Source organism: Eptatretus burgeri, chromosome 14 (genome assembly GCF_056783735.1).
Source record: "Eptatretus burgeri isolate ZD-2024b chromosome 14, Ebu_testis_v1, whole genome shotgun sequence".
Lineage (NCBI taxonomy): Eukaryota > Metazoa > Chordata > Myxini > Myxiniformes > Myxinidae > Eptatretus > Eptatretus burgeri.
This window is the reverse complement of record NC_140974.1, coordinates 27,573,996-27,594,379: the sequence shown is the minus strand read 5'-3', so window position 1 is coordinate 27,594,379 and position 20,384 is coordinate 27,573,996. Positions and strand designations below refer to the sequence as shown.

The 20,384-nt window shown below is 43.3% G+C and overlaps 1 protein-coding gene across 23 annotated transcripts in view; it reads left to right on the top strand.

Annotated features, from left to right (window-relative positions):
• LOC147012859 (disks large homolog 1-like) overlaps positions 1-20,384 on the top strand; it is a 295,559-nt gene that overhangs the window by 175,240 nt on the left and 99,935 nt on the right. For 17 of the 23 annotated variants that reach the window (XR_015051089.1, XR_015051087.1, XR_015051088.1 and 14 more), the window contains 5 exons: positions 1,542-1,711; positions 9,797-9,933; positions 11,915-12,092; positions 12,242-12,368; positions 12,462-12,618. Coding sequence is in view for 20 of the 23 variants with exons in the window: in XM_085854163.1 (XP_085710289.1) it covers positions 1,542-1,711; positions 9,797-9,933; positions 11,915-12,092; positions 12,242-12,368; positions 12,462-12,618 (769 nt within the window). In the remaining 3 variants the exon portion in view is untranslated. The remainder of the gene's footprint in view (positions 1-1,541; positions 1,712-9,796; positions 9,934-11,914; positions 12,093-12,241; positions 12,369-12,461; positions 12,619-20,384) is intronic. The other 6 variants (XM_085854172.1, XM_085854168.1, XM_085854165.1 and 3 more) reach the window with 1 other exon arrangement.

The following is a 20,384-nucleotide window of genomic DNA, read 5'->3' as shown; positions in this document are numbered from 1 at the left end:
CCAATCTTTTTCCCAATCTATGAAAGTATCAACACTTTCCTGAAACTGATCACCACCCCCCCCCCCCTTGCTATCCACCTCACCTCCAAGCTTTGTGTCATCTGCAAATTGTGAAAACTTAATCTTTACCCCATTTTCCAAATCGTTGATGTAAATAATGAAGAGTAATGGTCCGAGTACTGATCCTTGAGGTAACCCGCTACTTACATCCTCCCAGCAAGACATCCTTCCACTCGCAGCCACTCTCTGCTTCCTACCACTAAGCCAGTTTGCAATCCAGTTAGCTACCTGACCAGCCACTCCACAAGCCTTCACCTTGGCTAACAACCTCCGATGTGGTACATTATGAAATGCCTTCTTAAAGTCTAGATATACTATGTCCATCACCATTGCCTCATCCACCCAATCAGACACTGCTTCATAGAACTCTAAAAGACTACCTTTGGTAAATCCATGCTGACTACCTTTAATTAGTTTGTATTTATTTAAATGGTTCCTCATCTGGTCCCGAATTATTGTCTCCAACACCTTCCCCTCAACTGAAGTCAAACTAACATGTCTATAGTTTCCCAATTCCTCTCTGGATCTTTTCTAAAATTGTGGTTACATTTGCTACTCTGCAATCCTCCAGTACCTGTTCTGACTCCAGTGAGCTATTGAAAATATCCGTTAACATCTCGCTTTCCTGTTCAGCCACCTCCATCAATACTCTCGGGTGCATATTATCTGGACCCGGAGCCTTATCTACTCTTAGATTTCCGAGCTGTATAACCCTTGCCAATATACTGTTTTGCAGCACTAATGCAGTATGGTACACCAGAGTGAAAATTACTATCAAAATGCAGTCTTGCATAAAACTCTCAATATGTAATATTGCACGCTGCCACCCGAGTGTGGTGCACACTTATGTCAATGTTCAATTTGCATTCTTTAAAATGTAAATAAGTGCCATTAAATAGTGACTGGAACTTGCTTTCTAAATCACTCCAGAATATCTCACCAGTGTTGGTTCCATCCAAATTTTTATCTAAGCTTGCCGCCTGCCCTCCCGACGCCGACCGCCTGCCCTCCCGACGCCGGGCGCATACATTTGCATCAATCAAATGATGCACCAAATGTTTGGAGGGTTTCCTAGCAGTGTGTGGTTTTTCTTGTTTATATTTTGCTCCCTGTTGGAAAATCCCTCGAATGCTTTCCACTCACCACAGTGTGGACCAAGTGGGGCAAGCCAGTCCAGTTTCCACCTTCCTGAAGGCTGTTGTTAATTTTACTGTTTTTTTTTGTGTTGACTCTCCATTCATGATGTTTTTTGTGTTTGAATCCAACATCTTTGTGCTACTTTTTTTCTGCCAAATTTGAACCTTCATGCTCCGCAATGCTTCTTCATTGTTATTGCCCTCATTGCCACCAACATACCTATTTGCTTTGTCATTCCCAAAATGAATTGCTTAAATAAGTTTTGAAACTTTCTTTTACATTTTGCTTTCACTGTTGTGATTGGCATGGTGATCCCACCTTTTTACACTGCTGCTGACATCCAGGGTGAACGACTGCATTCTTCGTGTAAACGAGGTTGACGTGCGAGAGGTTGTGCACAGCCGTGCCGTCGAGGCTTTGAAAGAAGCGGGTTCTATTGTCCGCCTGTACGTGAGGAGGCGCCGACCTGTCTCAGAGACTGTCATGGAGATCAAACTAGTTAAAGGGCCCAAAGGTGAGTTTTCAGAAAACATCTCATCCTCTGTCAACAAGATGTGATAATGGTGCACTTTCACAAGCATTAATCAGTTTTAGTTTTCTTTCTTATATGATGTATACCTCAAAGCAAGCTAATGCCAGCAGATAGGACACTCAGTTTAACATCCATCTGACGGACAGCACATATTGATGCCTCGCTCTGCTTGCGAAATGTGAGGATGCGAGTTATTTGCTGGGTTGGGATTCAAACCCAGACTAGACAGCTCAAAGGCGAATGTGTCGACCCCAAGACGATCCTCCCAGCCCCACATGAAATCCCACATTCAAAATGGAACACCAAGCCTGTGGACTTTTCTGATGAACCCTGACATTTATTTGTTTGTATCTTCAGTCGACACGTCGAGGGTGAAAATAAATACACATCAAAACTAGGTTCCTAAACTTTGTATATTTTCTCTTGCATTGTGAGCGTCCACTTTGAGTCTGAGAGGTCGGTGGTTCAAACTCCGGCCGAGTCATAGCAAAGACTTTAAAAATGGTACCGCATCGGTTGAAATTCCTGGGAGGAGGAAATGGAATCCATGTGGAGGAGGAAATTCTTCCTCGGGTAATGCCTCGCTCAGTGCAATGACAAAGACGCACTATTATTGTGGGTCGCTAGTACCCACAGTTCTCTTATCTGGGAAGTGACAGCACTTCCCCCAAGCTCAGTGGCTGTGTTTTTCTTGGCAAACATTTCTGTGTTGTCTTGATTCTTCAATCCTCAACAACGAGCCTTCAATCCTGTTAAAAAGAGAGGTTTTGTGTGGGAAAGAACTGATGTCTACCTGTTTGTTCATTGGGGTTTGAACCCAAATCCTGCAAATGTGATTCTCTTACCGACTGATCACTGAAAACAGATGCTGTAGCACTTCCTTGCATTTTCTCCTTTGAAGATAAATTGTTTCTCTCTGTTACAATTTCTAAAACAGAGAAGTCTGAGTACGTAGGATTTGACATATTACGTGGCCCACCACCATAGAATTACCCAATGAAGTTTAAAAAAAAGCAATATCGTGAAAGTCAATATACGAGTAACATGATGGAAAAATCTATGTGTGTGTCTGTGTGTGTCTGTGTGTGTGTGTGTGTGTGTGTGTGTGTGTGTGTGTGTGTGTGTGTGTGTGTGTGTGTGTGTGTGTGTGTGTGTGTGTGTGTGTGTGTGTGTGTGTGTGTGTGTGTGTGTGTCTGCCCCTCCCCTCCCCCCCCCCTTGTAGACTATTCTGAGTTAAGTTTTCAATGTAAGTCGGAGAAGGTGACTGAATCGAGAGAATTAAACTCATTTGTCTTGTCGTCTCGCAGCATGTGACCTACCTTAACCTCTGTGAATCAGTATGAAGTGGCGGCTGTTATTTATTACCTCTGCCACCGAAGGTGGACAGAGGTTAGGTTTTCATGTCTGTTTGTCTGTCTGTGATCATAATATCTGAAAAATTATGGATGGATTGGATGAAACTTTATGGACAGGTTGGGGTTTGACAAGAACGAATTGATAAGATTTTGAGGAAGATCTGGATCTGGATATGAGAATTTTAAAGTGATTCTTCACCATTGAGAGATTGAGCCAAAAACGATATATATCGCATAATATCTCAAAAATTTGTGGATGAGTTGTGACAAAACTTGGTGGATAAGTAGAGTAGGTGACAAGAACAACCCGATTAGATTTTGGTTCAGGTCTGGATCGAGATCCGGCCTGTCAGTGGGATATAAAACATAAAATGGTCAGCCTGGCGGAGGTATGCACTCTACCGAATGCCATTCTAATTTTTACAATTTATTTATCTTGATGTTAAAAATTCACATTCAACTATTTTGTGTGATTAATTATGGTTTTTTTGTTAGCCTAATAGCAGATAAATCGGCCTTTCTGGATAAATCCTATGATCGTAGTAATGATTATTTAATCTGGATGTGTTAGTTTTGTTGGAAATAATTGTTTTAGTACAAATGCTTATCATAAAGTTGCCTATTTTATTTGTCCTGTCTTGTGTATACCTTCCCATCTAGTGATGTACCATTTACAATTGGTTTCAATGTGTTTTCATCTGATCTTATTAGATTTGCTCGAATTTGTTCTGTTGAGGATGATTTTGTGATTCATGCTGAGAAGATGTATTCCATCATGTTAGAGAGGGGTTATTGTGCTAATATGTCTGGTGTTTGCTTAATGGTTAGGGTGGTGTGCTTGGGATCCTAGGATCCTGAGTTGAAATCCCACTCACCTGTTGAATTAATACCAGGTGGGGTTGACTCTGCCTGTCATCCTTCCGAGGTCGGCAAAATGAGTGCCAGCTTTCTGGTATCTTGTGTCGGAGTGGCGACCCGTCCAGGATTGTGCCCAATAGCCAAGGAGACTACTTCGGCAGCACCAACGCTCCGCACAGAGTGTGGTCCCAATGGATGGATGGATTGAACTAATCGTGTGATTTGGTCGTGTGACAATGTTTTTAGATGTCGTTGTAATGCCATGGTTCAGTCTGGTTGGTTTTCATGTGAAGAGGTTCCCGTTGCATTGGAAGTTGTGTGAAATCCTTTCATTGAAAAGAAAAAAAAAAACAATGAACAAGTCTGAAGACGACGATGGTTCACGAGCGGTATTTGACGATGTAAATTGTTTCAGAAGTCAAGGATGTGACAATGTGATAATTTTTGACCAAGTTATAAATATGATCAACATGATGTGGTACGGGTGACAGGTTATTAGCTGCAAAATGTCGAAAACCCGGTTTCGTTCAACAGCTTTCAAAATTTGACCTTTGCATAACCTTTAAAGATCAGAAAACAGTGTTGTGGACATTAAAATAAGGAAACAGGATACGTGCTATAGCTTATTGGAGTTAGTTCGTCGAAGAAGGTCGAAAACCCGGTTTGATTCCCACAACTTTGAAAATTTGACCTTTGTGGCCTTTAAAGGTCAAAGGTCAAGGATTATGACCTTTGGTGCAGAACTTCCTCTGGAACATTCCAGGAACAATATAACGTCATATAGGCTATATGGCATTTCGCACTCCTCGGATTATCCATACTTTGATGAAATCAGCGTAAAAACAAACTTGAAGGGGGCGCCACGGGCAAGGTGTTCGAGATAGAGCAAAATGGTTTCAAGACTTTAGGTGGGAAATGACCTCAAGATGAAGCATAAAAAATATTGTCATCCTTGCTCTCAAAGTTTGGGTGGTCATATGATTTTTATGTCAAAATTTGCAATTTTATAAACTTTTGACCTTGGGATGAAAATGAAAAAATGGACAACGTCAAGTTTTAGATAATTCATTTTGCTATTCAAATACCGAAGAACCCATTCCATTCAGTGAATTCCCTCGAAGATAGACTTTTAATCCGACTACCCCCTAAAAATGGCTATTTTTTTGGGCGTGGCTCCGCCCACAATGGGTGTAGCTCGCCCTCATCCAGGAAAACACAACTAGACATTGATATCGAACACATAACCAAGTTTCATGAAGATCGGATCAAAGTCTACAGAGTTATGCACTGGACAGACAGACAGACACACAGACATAACGAATATAGTGGTCACTGGGTGGCGCTCGTGAGCCAATTAATCAACCGGAAGTGCGTCATGAAAGTATTTATCAAAATAGGAACTTCATTATAAATTGAGGGCCTGCACATTGAGTTGTGTACTGGTAAACTCCTGTGTACTTTCTGTGGTGGTAAGTTCAACACCTAGTAAGGTAAGAGAAACAGCTTGTTATTTTTGGGTAATGAATAGATGGTTTGGCGCGTGCGTACGTGCATGGTTTCTTCTTCTTCTTCTTCTTCTTCTTCTAAATCTCTCCTTTGTTTTTCTTTGTCCATGGAGGGGTGAATCTAGTTTTTGTGAGGTTTACCTGGATGCGCTCCTGATGGTTCCTCCTGATGACTCAAATATGATCACTTATTTGATCACACAAAGAAACGTAAACATTTTATTTATTGAGATACGACTATTTTTAAATGTTTGATGAAAAAGATAAACTATTGATGGTGTTGCCACACTTTTGCATCACTTAGAGTGTTTGTCATACTTTTGGTTCACGACTCAGTAAGTGAACACTATATGTGTTATGGGTGTGTGTCTGTCTGTCTGTCCCGAGCATAGCTCCGTGGGTTTTGATCCGATCCTGATAAAATGAGGTGCGAGGTTTGTATCATGATCTAGTTGTGTTTTCCTGAGAATGGGCGTGCTGCGCCCATTATGGGCGGAGCCACGGCCAAAAAACATGTGTTTGTAGGGGGTAGACGATTTCAAGTTACATCTTCTCTGAGGGGGTTTGTCGAATCTGGCAGGGGTTTTGGTATTTGGTTAGCCCCACGGAGCTCGATTTTTTATTTTTTATTTTTTCATTTTCGTCCCAAGGTCACAAGGTCACTAACTTAGAAAATTGCGAATTTTGACATAAAAATCATACGACCGCCCAAACTTTGAGAGCTAGGATGATAATATTTTTTATGCATAATCTTGAGGTCATTCCCCACCTAAAGTCTTGAAACCATTTTGCTCTATCTCGAACACCTTGCCCGTGGCGCCCCCTTCAAGTTTGTTTTTATGCTGATTTCATCAAAGTATGGATAATCCGAGGAGTGCGAAATGCCATATAGCCTATATGACGTTATATTGTTCCTGGAATGTTCCAGAGGAAGTTTTTCACCAAAGGTCATAATCCTTGACCTTTAAAGTTCACAGAGGTCAAATTTTCAAAGCTGTGGGAATTGAACCGGGTTTTCGACCTTCTTTGATGAACCAACTCCAATAAGCAATAGCACGTATCCCGTTTCCTTATTTTAATGTCCACAACATTGTTTTGTGACCTTTAAAGGTTATGCAAAGGTCAAAATTTGAAAGTTGTTGAACGAAACCGGGTTTTTGACATTTTGCGGCTAATAACCTGTCACTCGTGTACCACATCATGTTGATCCTTTTTATAACTTGGTCAAAAATTATCACATTGTCTCATCCTTGACTTCTGAAACAATCTACATCGTCAAATACCGCTCATGAACCATTGTCGTCTTCAGACTTGACTCTTTTACATTCTTCACTTATTGTTTTGCTGGCTGTATATTCTCCATTGTAGGTGAAATGCAATCATTTCATCATTTGTGTTTGGTTATTGCGTGCTCGTCCCTACAATGCAACATTTAAAATGGCCCCTTTACTGCAGATAAGCAGACATATTGAAAGGTTTTCAAACTTTGTTGGCTTCATCTTCCTGTATTTTCCATTTTTACATCCACACACATTATCTATCGAGCACACAGAGTTCGATATTTAATATCTAATCGTTGAGAGTATGTCCAAACATCACACAGTTCTAACCAATGTTTTACAATATCTCACAAAGTAATAATCATGCCTTACTGAGAGAATGCAATAATGAAGCATTTACTGAGTAATGCTTCCCCGTTTCATTACGATGATGTTTCATTGCATTTACCTGTTGTTCATTGTGCTTCCCTGGTGCCGGCTGTCAACTCGCATCAGTGGTTTTTGAATGAAACGTTCACAAAGCGCAGGTGGATGACAACATTTGAAGAAGTACATGTTGGCTCCACCTGGATCTTTTGATAAAATTAACTCGTTAAAGGAACATGATCGTTTGAATGTTCACAAATTATTAAAAGGCACTATTTACTAAAATGATGAAATCCATCCATATCTATATATATATATATATATATATATATATATATATATATATATATATATATATATATATGTATATATATGTATATATATATATATATATGTATATATATATATATATGTATATATATATCTGTGTGTGTGTGTGTGTTTGTGCACACGTGGTGCGCACAAGTCATTGTGTGTTTGTGTGTGTGCACAAGTGGTTGTGTTTGTGTGTGCGCACTCGCATTAGTGTCTGTGTGTGTGTGTGTCCACGTGTTTGTGCATGCATGTGCTCGTGTTTGTGTGCGCATGTGTGTGTTAGTACACATGCGTGCACACCCGTCTCAACCTGTCTTGGTGCGTGTATAGTCTCACTCTTCACTGTTATTCTTGAAGTTGTATTTAATTTGCCTTCACTCTCACTTTGTTCACAGATTAAACACCTGAAATGTTGGTGGTGTTTTTGCATCCAAAAATGAATTCTGTTGTCTCAAGGTTTTAATTATCGAAATTTAAATAAGTAAAACACTTTATCAACTTGATGTTGACTCTTGACACTGACTGAACCATTCGTGGTGCAATTTCCTCTTGCAAATCTTTCAGAGCTATGTTCCAAGCGTGACATTCATGGCGTTCATTTTTTTTCTATTTTCAATATTCTTCCACTTGTTATTCGCCTCCGGATTGTGAGTCAAATGCTTAACATTCATGTTGTGCATCATCGACGAGTGAAAAATCAAGTGTCTGATATATTCTCACTTTTTCTATAAACAGTATTAATTTGATTATTTATTTATTTATTGCATCACTGTTGAGTACTCCATGCTACTGAGATGATGAATGAATGAATAAAAGAAAACAGTGCTGAACATTTAAATATCAATTCATTCTTTGGACTTGCTGTTGACAAGGGTGAATAAACTATTGTAAAACACCGAACAATTTGGATGAAGAGGCAGGTTTTGTTGGCCATTGACTCTATTACCTTCGCCTTGTCCACTTTGGAATTTCCCAGAAAGTTATAATTCCATCAGAGTTTTCCAATCACGCATGCCATTGGTCATCTGGTGGTTGATATTAATTGATATGATAGGTTAAACAAATGGAAGTGAATTTTTGTTTTGTTTTGCATTGCACTTGCTTACTCACGATGAATGAGTTAAGCAAAGCAGTGCAAAGATCCCTGTGGCGGTTGCTTTCCTGAATTTATGGTTTCCATGTTCAATTACCTTGTTAAACATTTGCACACATGGCACTTATGGGCCAGGCAATCTGATTCCTGTGAAATTGATCCCTTAACATAATATGACAAGCATTAATGAGTTCATTCCGTTGTGTAGTGTTGTCATTGCAGCATTTCGGTAAACAGGAGGTATTTCGTCACAGAGCATTTGAACATCTGTCGTATGAACCACAATCCAACTCGATAATCCAAACCATATTTTTTTTCTACATTGAGCATTTTTTTTGTATACATTGTCGAGGCTCATATAAGAGCTAACACACACAATTTATAACAAAGGGAGTAGGAGACAAGAGTGGCAGGAGAGGGAAGCACAAAACATTAGGGAGCAGAGACAGAAGATCTGCGGAAGGGAGAGGGATGGGGCGGGGTACACGGGGTAAACAAGATGGACACTACAGGGACTTTCAGGAAAGAAAGCAGGGAATTTGAAGGAGGTGGTTTTAGGGTGGATTAACGGGGGTAGAAAAGATCATGGTTTTGGATTGGCGAAGATAAGAGATGGTGGTGAACAGCTGTTTTGAAAATTTGGTGAGAAGAATGGGATTGAAGCAAATGTGGAAGTTAGTTCCAGAGGTGGGAAAAAAGAAGAATGAAAGAGTGAAGGTGAGCATTGATCCTGATTTAGGTGGTTTCACCAGAAGGGGGTTGCTGGCAGACCTTGAGCACCCTGTTGAAGTATGGGGGGGGGGGGACAGATTACAGACAGAGCGGGGGGAGGGGAAGATCCGAGAGGAGACAGAAAAAGACAGAATGACCACTGACCTGCCTGCGGTGAGAGTGAGAGACTCATTCAGCTTCATCACTGGAGATACCAATGATCCTAAAAGCCTTAGTTTCCACAGCGTGAAGCTGAGAAGGGTGTGAAGTGGGAGCACCAGCCCAGAGGGAAGAGCAGTCCTCCATCAGGCACTGGATGAAAGTTGTGCTTTTTATAATTTTTAATTTTAATAACTTGATCAATTATTTCAACTTGAAGTGTGCTTTTGCCATTTAATCTGTAAAATTTGCACTCCTCTGTATCTTGTCTTCATTGAATACATACCTAACTTAGGAAGTTGGGAGTTGGTTCGTATCTTGTTTCCTTCTTTATTTTTTGCTCAATCCCTTCCTCCTCATCATCCCATCTTACTTGTGTAGCCAATTTTGATTTCATCTTCCTCTCCTTAAATGTATCTTGCTAGGTCTTGGATTCAGCATTGCTGGAGGAATTGGCAATCAACATATTCCCGGTGATGACAGCATTTATGTGACCAAGATCATCGAAGGTGGGGCGGCACAGAAAGATGGCAGGCTGCACATTGGTGATCGGCTGCTTGCTGTACGTCCTGCACATTGTGCCTCAGCACAACATCGTTCTGTATATCTCTTTCCATATTATATTCTTGTCCACTTTCATCACTTTTGTCCGAGCACTCTCAACATTGTCCCCTTGCACTCACTAAAGGCATGCTCCTTGCCCGACCCACTCATACCAAAATGTTTCTGTGCGCTATTTGAGTTAAATAGTATACAAGTTTGCGATGCAGATCACTTGTATAAGTTTTTATTTTTCCCTTTCTTTATTTCTTTCGGCTTCACGTTGCTCCTTCACCAAAATGTTTTTTTTGTGAATAGATCATGTAATAATATTTTAATTTGTGATTGGACTTCAGGAGTTTCACCATGATGTATACATTAAACCCTCCAATATCACAGGGGTTAGTTTCCTGGAAAAATGCTGCAATAGTTAAAACCGCACCGCAATCGTAGAAACCAAGGGCCAATGAGAAAATGGGGGTTCAATTCCTGGACTTCAAGAAAATATCGAAGAATATCAACGGCAGCCATAAATGAACACATAACTAATGAAATAAAAATGTGTATATATATACAGTATATATATATATATATATATATATATATATATATATATATATATATATATATATATATATATATATATATACTGTATATATACACATTTTTATTATATATATATATATATATATATATATATATATATATATATATATATATACATATATACACACATATATATATATATATATATATATATATATATATATATATATATATATATATATATATATATATATATTCATGCTAACATTGAAATAAACATATAAATACAGTGTAAATTAAACAAAAACACCAGAGTTTTACCATTTAAATTTATTCCAAAACAGTGAGGTGGGTGAGGGTAAAATGTTACGTATTGTTCGTACTGTACTCTGCCAAAAATACAAAACACAAACCTGAGCTTGGAGATGATGATGCTGTTAGAAAGGGGAGGGTGGAGGTTAGAAAGATGTGGATGTGGAACTTGCTATGGCTGTTGGATCATCAGGTGCACGACAGTCACCTGCTGCATTGTCACATCGAAGAAGGGTAAAATAATCCTGCTTGGATAGGAAGGGACGGGATGGCATCCTCTTCCCAAATAATCCTGTTTCGGCATTAAAAGCTTTCTCCAGTATAAATCCCTTCCTTCACTTTGGTTAGTTCCAAAAGCCATGGTTGAACTGAAGCCTTTGGACCCTGGGTGCCTCGTGAAAATGTTGGTAAATCTACAATGATTTCTCCCGTACACCAGTCTACTCAGTCTTTTTGGCTTTTTTCTGTTGGGTCCTCAATTCAAACATTAAGAGCCTTTTCCATCCTTTCAAAAATGATCTCAGGACTGGAACGAGCCTTTTGCAGTTGGCGGAGCGGGAACACTTGAAGGGATATTTAACTCACTTTTACACAGTCGATTCATTGATCCGGTAATGGCAGCCCACAGATTCCGCACTTTCCCTTCTTGCCGACATATCTAACAACTCCATTTCTTCGCACAATGTCATAACCTTTCTCAGCCTTTTGGCACAATTAATTTTGTCCATCTTTTTACATTTGGGTGCCATTATTAATTAACTTGTGTGTCTACTAGATCTTGTAGATCTAGTATTACAGGATCACCGTTTGTCATTTCCTGTTCGATGAGGATTCCTAATTAAATTTATGTTCGTTCCTGTATGCAGGTCTGATTACTACAATTAACATTGCGTGAGAAACAAGAAAAGGCTGTAATGGGAGGTAATGTACATGCGTATACAATGACTCATCTCAACCTAAAAACAGCGATTCGCCAAAATTTAATACCGTGACAACGAAATCAGAACGCAATAGGTTGCCTACGATTGGTAGAAACCCACAATAGTAGAATCCGTGATATTGGAGTAAACTGTATTGTATTGTATTGATCATTATACCTCATGGTGTGCAGTATGTGAAGCATCATGGGTTGTGCTTTGGGGCAGGTGAATGGCATATGCTTGGAGGATGTCACCCACGAGGAAGCGGTGGCGGTACTTAAAAGCACCGCTGAAGTGGTTTACTTGAAAATCGCCAAGCCAACATCTGTCTACCTCCCTGATGCTTATGGGCCACCAGACATCACTAGTGGTGAGACAACTGTGAGAGATGATTCTTTCTTAGGTAATTTTGGAGGTGCTATGTTGTGGAATAAAAAGAGGACCACTTTCCTATTTATTTATTTTTTTGCTTATCAAAAAGCATCATAAATTGTTTTGATCCAAATACTTATTGAGGACAACAGCATGGTTATTGTGCACTGTGTTCTTCAGCGTATACGCCCACACTTGATAACCACGTCCTTGCTCCTGGATATGGAGGAGGCCAACACGGTCCCCCGTCGCCTTCTCGCTACTCTCCAGTCTCAAAACAAATGCTGGCAGAAGAAGACTTGCTTCGGTTTGGCTGATAAATTTCCATTTTGGGGTTTGGGATTTGATTTTGTGGGGTCTGTACCCAACCATTAAACGTTAATTTTCCTTCTGTACACAGAGAACCAAGGAAAATTATTTTGCATAAGGGTTCCACGGGACTTGGCTTCAATATTGTTGGGGGTGAGGATGGAGAGGGAATCTTCATATCATTCATCCTCGCTGGAGGCCCTGCAGATCTGAGTGGGGAGCTGCGTCGAGGAGATCAGATCCTTTCGGTTAGTGTGTGTGTGTGTGTGTGTGTGTGTGTGTGTGTGTGTGTGTGTGTGTGTGTGTGTGTGTGTGTGTATGTGTGTGTGTGTGTGTGTGTGTGTGTGTGTGTGTGGGTGTGTGTGTGTGTGTGTGTGTGTGTGTGTGTGTGTGTGTGTGTGTTGTGGATTTGAGGCAGTAGGGATCATGGGGGAAAATTGTCAAACCCACTCTCCGGCCGACGAACTGTGGATAATGCTAAGCAGCCACCAACACCGTCAAAGACGTTTAATTCAGGCACGGTCCAACGTCTAACTCCACTTTACCTTTCAAGTAAATCACCCTCCCCCCCCCCCCATTCCCCTCCCCTCCTTCCCAGATAGAGTGCCGTGCTCTCAGCACTCCACTGTTATCAATTAAATGGCCAAGTGATACCGTAAGTGGAACGTTGGCTCGAGGTTGAACTCCCAACTCGTACTCACACAATGTTCCAACCAATGGAAACTGACGATCAGACAGTTTGAAAAACTGTTTGTTATATTGACAAGAAACATGTATTTACAAGCAATGTCACAGAAGAAAAGTTCTTAACTCCAGCACAGAAGCCCAGTCTTATGCAATCACTTCATCACAGTTTATACAACGCAAGCGCCCTGGTCATCCGGGGAAACGAGATAAGGAAGAGGGACAGAGAGAAGAGAAAGACGTTTGAGGTGGGTTTGCGACCTCTCGCTCACCGAATGCAAGCTGGTGGGCTTACATTGCCCCCAACAAAAGTGAGGGTTGGGGAATAAAGAATAGGAGGGTAGAGTGTGTGGTGTGACGTGTCGGGAGAGGTACAAATGGTGGATGCACGTGGCTTAGATGAGGTGCGAATCAGTAAGCAAGACCTGTTTGATGCTCTATGCATTCAAAAGGAATGAAGTAGAAGTATGGAAAGCCAGAGAAAGGTAGCGTGAATCGGTGTGTAATGGCCAGCATGTCTGGGAATTCTCCGTGGGCTGGCTCTATTCCCGGCTCAGAACCTCACTTGCATGCACCCTCCACCAGCCCTCTGGTCACCAGCTTGCTTGTCTCAGGTCTCGGGCATGCCAACAATTCCACTCTGCTCAAATTTCCAGACTTATAAAGCTCAAGGAGAGGTGTGATTTGAGGACTGAGCAATCCCCTCCCTGCACTCTCTAGTGCTCCCTTGCTGTTTTGGAAGTTTTGTCTTGCTGTCCTTGGAATCCTCCATAGCTGTATCCACATTGCGCTCATCTCCACATTGGCTCGCCTTCGCATTGGCCCGCCCTGTATCCCTGCGCTCGTCTCTACATTAGCCCGCCCTGTATCCAGGCGATATTCATTGGCTTCACACAGGTTTCCCTGTGCTGCCCTTGTCCACAATGTGGTATCTGCCTTGAAGTTGCTTTTGGCATTGCAATTGGGATTCGATAAGCTTCCTTAGCCCAGCGGAGCACAGTCCTTTCTGGTGGATGTTGAGCCACTGTCCTTGGTAGATCGCTGGATTTGTGATGCTTGACTGCACTGTTTTGCCTTGATTTGTGTGTTGCAAAGTGTGTTTTATGGTGTATGCATGTTGCAAAGTGTGTTTGAATATGCTGTGAATGTGCAACAGATGGTGAGAGATTAAGAAGAAAGGGGTCACAATAGTGTTTGAATCCCACACAAGCACAATGCATATTCCCTTTCCACTGGTATGAGTGGTGGTTGGGGTGTGGGGGGGGTGGCAGGATTTTAGCTTCACAACATATGACAGATAACTACACTTGGGTTCCTTTATGTGTATTGTGTGTCTATCACCGGGGGGTCTTCAAAAATCGTCAAAATATGCACTTATGCGAGTTCTTGTTTCTACTGTCACTGATAACTCACCAATCAGTGATTCAAACCAGTCCGGTGAGCTGAGGGGGTGTGTAACATTGGAATTCTCATGTATATACTACTTGTGAATGTCTGCAGCTGCAGAAGAATCTGGAGAGAGTTTGAAACGGCAGAGGGCTTTCCTTGTGTAGCTTTTCGTGGTTGCCTTTGGCAGCTCTTTGGCGAGAGGAGCAGGGGTATTCAATATACAGTATTGTTGCGAATTCGCGCCCCGCCAGCGTGCGAACGACCGCGTGTAACCAATAGCGGCCGCTTCGCCCACCAAATGTGCAATTCAGTCGTGACCCTCTCGGAACAACGCCGAGAGCTAGTCACAGGTGGGGGTTTAACATCACCACAACTCGGTCCGCATTCTACCCGTGCGAAATAGGGTCCGATCGCCGAATGGTCGATTTACCTAAGTACCCGCGCGGGTAGCGTACCGAGGAGTTGTACCACGCCACAGGTCGACTCCAGACACGAACCGCTTAAGCGGCTCGTTCCGTGCTACAGGGATAACCGAGCGGAGTTATCGTCGACCTTGACGGTTCAGATAATTTAGCGTGCGTTTTAAACCCGCTACCAATCCCTTACGTGATGCAAGATGGAGATTCAATAAAAGGAAAAGACGAAGCAAAACGGGGAACAATCGGACAAGCACATTTATTCACGGAAGCACAGAAGGCACGTATATTACAGTAAAGCAAGAAAACACAATAAAAGCAAGCGAAGAGACACACGCAGATCTACAACCGAATAATGCAATTCACATGGCAACACTTATAACAGTTCTACTTCTCACGACTGGCGCCACCCACAGACATTTACACAAAACCCCAAAAGAAAAGGAAGTCGCGACTTCCCTGAGAGCGTCGTTCAGCCTTTGGCGACCGCAACTTCGAGTCCCTCCGGCGTGGTCCACTGGGCTCGTGCCTCGTGCCTGCACGTGTCGTCCGGCCGACAGGAACAATCACCAGGGACCAGGTTCGATGACCCGTGGCAATTCGACGACCTGCGCCAATTCGGCGACCTTCACTCGACCACGACCAGACCCAAACGAACGAACGAACAGAACCTCAACCTCTTCCTCCGAACGAACGAACCAAGAGCAAGGACTCTCCAACAACTCTCGACAATTCTCATTCAGGGACAAGGGAACAGCGACTCTCCAACAACTCTCGACAATTCTCCTTCAGGGACAACCGACCACCAACAACCGAACACCGAGCAGCGACTACCGACAACCGACCAGCGACTCTCCACAACTCTCGACAATTCTCCTTCAGCGACAAGGGAACCGGGACTCTCCACGCCCACGCCTTTTGTAGGGTCGGGCTCCGCCCCGTTCTTGGCTCCTCCTTCCTTCGAGACGCTTCCGGAAAATGCCACGAAGGGGGCTTTCCTCTCCCCCGGTCGCGTCACACCGCACATCCGCCAATCGGGAGAGGAAGCGCCACCCCCTCCCCCTTTCTCACCAAGTGCGGGGAAAAATGGCGGGAAAACCCCACAGGCGTTGTTGGTTTTCTTCTCCATGCGTCGTACGACGAGGGAAGGAAGATTCGGGCGGGAGATATTTGCGCGGGCGTTTTGGGCGGGAGATCTTGGCGGGAGTTTTGGGCGGGAGATGCCCCTTCGCACCCTTGTTGCTGCTGCCGCTCCTTTCATCCGTCCCGCGGAGATCGTGACCGCACGGTGCTCGTTGAATGGTGCTCGGTGCTAACATCCACCGCATGCGTTTCCGGACCTGATTTCACTCGCGCAGGCACGCACGCGGCGGCCTCGTGCGAAGCACAGCACGGACCCCGCGCGCTGCCGTGCGAATCCGGCACAGTCACCGAAACGGCTACGGCCGCTACTCGGCCTTTGTCCCTCGTCTGGCACCGTCGTCATCGCAATTCCACGCACGCACTCCTGCGTGCTTTGACGCTCACACACCTCACCACGGCACTCTCACTCGGGCACACGGTTGCGTGTTCCCGCATACCGACCGTCATCTCCCTTACATACAGCGACCTCACACACTCTGTTTCTCTCACATACGCCCTTTCACTCACGCATGCCATTTTACTCATGCCCGCCATTTCAATCACGCATTTTGCCACACTCACACCTTTAACCACACACACCGGGACAATCACACTGGGGATTCGCGCCACTACAAGCGCTCCCGGGGCCTCCATACCCCTCAAGCTCCGCGTGTACCCGTCCACAGCACTCGCCCCCTCTAACTCGTTCGGCACGACCGGACCCACCTGGTCGTGATCCGCTTCAAGTGGGCATATTCCCTCCCCTCGTTCCTGAAGGAAGCTATCCTGCTGCTCGCACCAGGTCACGGGACATTCTGCCAGCTCACCCCCATTGTCCCTCACTAACTCCATGTGTGTGTGCTCTTCTTTAATTTCTTTTAATCCACCCTCTATCTCCCGTGTCTCTGTTATTTCTTTTAATTCCTGCGTCTCCCTTTGTGTCTCTGTTAATTCCGTCACGTCGTTTATTATTTCCGTTTCTTCTTGGCTCCATTTTCCTTCCCATTTGAGTCGTTCTTCCTCTCTGAGTCCCTTTAGTTGTTCATTATCTTTCCAGAGCTTTTCCATCTCTGTGGACTCCAACTTTGCTCTTTCCTTGAGTTGGTTAATTTCGAACTCATATTGTTTTTGTTTTCTACCCCACCGTCTCTCATGTTCTTCATTCTCCATTCTCATCGTTTCTTTCAATTGGCCGATCTCCTTTTCCCGTTTCTTTCGTCGTTCTTTCACGATCTCCGCGTACTTCAACCTTGCTCTCTCCTTTAGTCGTTCTTGTCCCTCTTTTTGTTTCCTCTTCCACTGTCTCTCATGCTCTTCATTCTCCAATCTCATAGTTTCCTTCAATTGGCCGATCTCCTTTTCCTGTTTCATTCGTTGTTCCTTCACTATCTCCGCGTACTTCAACCTTGCTTTCTTTTTCAGTTGTTCTTGTCTTTCTTTTTGTTTCATTCCTTGTTCTTTTTGTTTCTTAGCCCACTGTCTCTCTTGTTCCTCGGTCTCCAATCTCGTCATTTCCTTCATAGTGCAGCAGATTACTGAAATAATCTTTCACTTGGTGGTACAAGCACCATATTTGGTATACATGTGCTCCAGGACCTATTCTCTCAGAAAAGTATGTTACCCACATTGAAAAACAAAATGGCCGGCATTTTTCAGGATGGCCGCCATTTGAAGTGGTTTGAATTTGTGTTTGAGCTAAATTTTGATGGAATAATGCTATTTTAACGTTCTATGCATCGAAATATATGTTTTTGAGTTAGGAAAATCCATTTCTGCACTTACAAAACCGTAATTATTGAAAACTAAGATGATATGGCCGGAATTAAATGACGACAGGCTCTTTTCGCGCTACATTTTGCAAAAAGAAAAAAAATGAAGAATAATATAGCATATACAGCAGGAAATTATTATCTTTTGATTCATGTGGTGGATTTGTCAATCATTTCGTCCTCACATTTGCATGCACACAACTGTGTACACTTGAGACTGAAGCGATAGCATTTACATCGCCCTCGGTATTCCGTCTTGCAGCCACATTTTGTTAACTGCTGACAACTCTGGGCAATGGGTGGAAGGGTCGTCCAAAAGACTTGCCAGACCTCACCATCTTTCTGCCACCCCCAGTTAGCAGGGATTTCAGTTTGCATTTTGCACACTGTTGCCTAGCCCAATATGCAGCCTGCTTGGTAGGCAGACCATTTGACATGCTGTATGAGAGCTGCACTTGTCGGTGGAATGGCATCATAAGACCTTGCTTCCGAGCGAACAAGTCCAATCTTGCCTCATCAACTTTGTCCATAGTGCTGTTCTTGTCATACATGGTGATGACAAACTTCTCAAGAACGTTGTAGTCTGCATTTCCACGACTGGTGGGTACTGACTTAACTTCTTGAAGACGGGAGTCACTTGAGGGTAAACCTCCCATGCCTGCCATGCAGTTTTTTTGCTTTTTCCATGAAAAGCTGACAGAATATCACAGCCAGTGAAGGCGTGAAAGAACAGCATGCCACTGGATTTGTCTGGGCCAAGATTCGCCACCATGTCATGAATTGGCAACCACTTAATGAACTGACCCTGGCCAAATTCAACCCACAGCATTTCCATGCCTGCGTCTTGGAGGGTAGCAAAAACACTGACTGCAACAACGAGAACATCTGTGTTACATGCTTTAATCAACATAGACGTCATCTGTTGCTTGGCTGCATGAAGAGCATGAGTGAAGACTCTGGAGTCGGCTTCCTCGTGGTTGCAAGGACTTAAGCCATCAAGACTGATGGATCTTTTGGAAGGAGCTTGATCTCCTTTGGTCACAACAACGACATTGTCAGGACACATCGTCACAATCTTATCAGCAAGGAACCCAAAGAGCTCTGTCTTGTTGTTGTTGTTGTTGTCTCTCAGGAAACTTTTCCAGTTAGGTGGCAGCTTGGTTTTCTCCATCACTCGGCGTCGATCCCCTTTGCCTCTCTTTGAACTTGTTTCAGCCTTCAGGCTGGAAGTCCAATAAACATCAAATACTATGTCTGTCCTCGCGAAATTCGATGAGTACATCTGAATCTTTGGAACCACATCTCGGACAGCATATTCCTCAAAGGTCTTTGATGTCTTTGGCGGCAATGAATACACAAGAGAGGACCCATCAATGATAACAGCATCACATCCTGGTCTAGTGTTGGGAGGAGTAACTGTAGCTTCCAGAATTTTTGCAAGTTGCGACTTCTGACCAGTGTGGAGTTTCCCACTGTCACTCAGTGCCGCAGGGAAAGACTGGTTTTCATGTTGGAAAATCTCAAGCAGGTCACACTCTCGTGCTTGGCAGAATATAAAGAGTTGCGAGAACAGACGGCAATCATCTTTGAGTACCTGCCTGCTTCAGGTCGCCAGAAGTTGCAGCTGCCTCTTGGCGAAAGAAGTCTGTTTTGTTCTTTTTGATGGGCTTATAGAAGGAAGCTCCGTCACCCAGACCATTGAAAAATTCTCGGAAGGCAACTTTACCTTTCTCAAGGTGAGTCCTTACAAGTTCAGCAGTACTGGGATGCACGATGGTTTTTGAGTCCAATGTGAGCAGGTCTTTTGATTGTTCCTGAAAAGGATTGCCCAGATCCTTCATTTCACCAAACAATTTCTGGACCTTGTCAGAGAAGGATTTCTGAGATAGGCTGGTTTGCTCATGGTGCGTGATATCTTCATTTGCCACTTTGGCCAGTGACGCCAACTCATACTGTGATATAAGCACGCTAACTTCTGGTCCAGGTACCATCCACCTACTCAGTGCAGCTGGATCCTCAGTAAGCCCAATGGCACGACCATCACCTTTCACTACTGCATTGGCCTGTTCATGTGCTTGGTCAATGGCCAAGCCAGAAAACTCCCTGTTAGTCTTGTGTACCACAAAATTTCCCAGTTGAAATACATTAAAGACCTCAGGGTGAGTGTGTTCCAAAGTGACCATGTCTCTAAGATGGATGGGAAGCCATCTGGCATAGTTCACATTGTTGTTTGCAAAGAACAAGGGGATTAGAGCAGCCAGTGCTTCGCAATACAAAAAAGAAGTTGGCCTCCCTGAAAGACCTGACCAACGAGAACGTCACCAATTCCATTGACAACACAAGATCCCAGAATTGAAATTGAGGACTCTCTTTTCTGTGTTTCTCACACCAGTCATCAAAATCCAGAGCTTCTTCATTCTCTTCTACACATTGATGCTCATATGCTTCCTTTTGGAGCATGTTGAGGCAACACGCTGTAACTTGGTGCATATGGTGTGTTCTTGTGACACTTGAGGCAGAAAGAAAGGACTCTGCCATTCCAGAAGAAGCCACCCCAGACTTCACAAGAGCACCTGTCCACCCACTGCTTTGAAGTAGGGTTCCAAGAGACCTTAAAGCAGCCATCTCTATGTG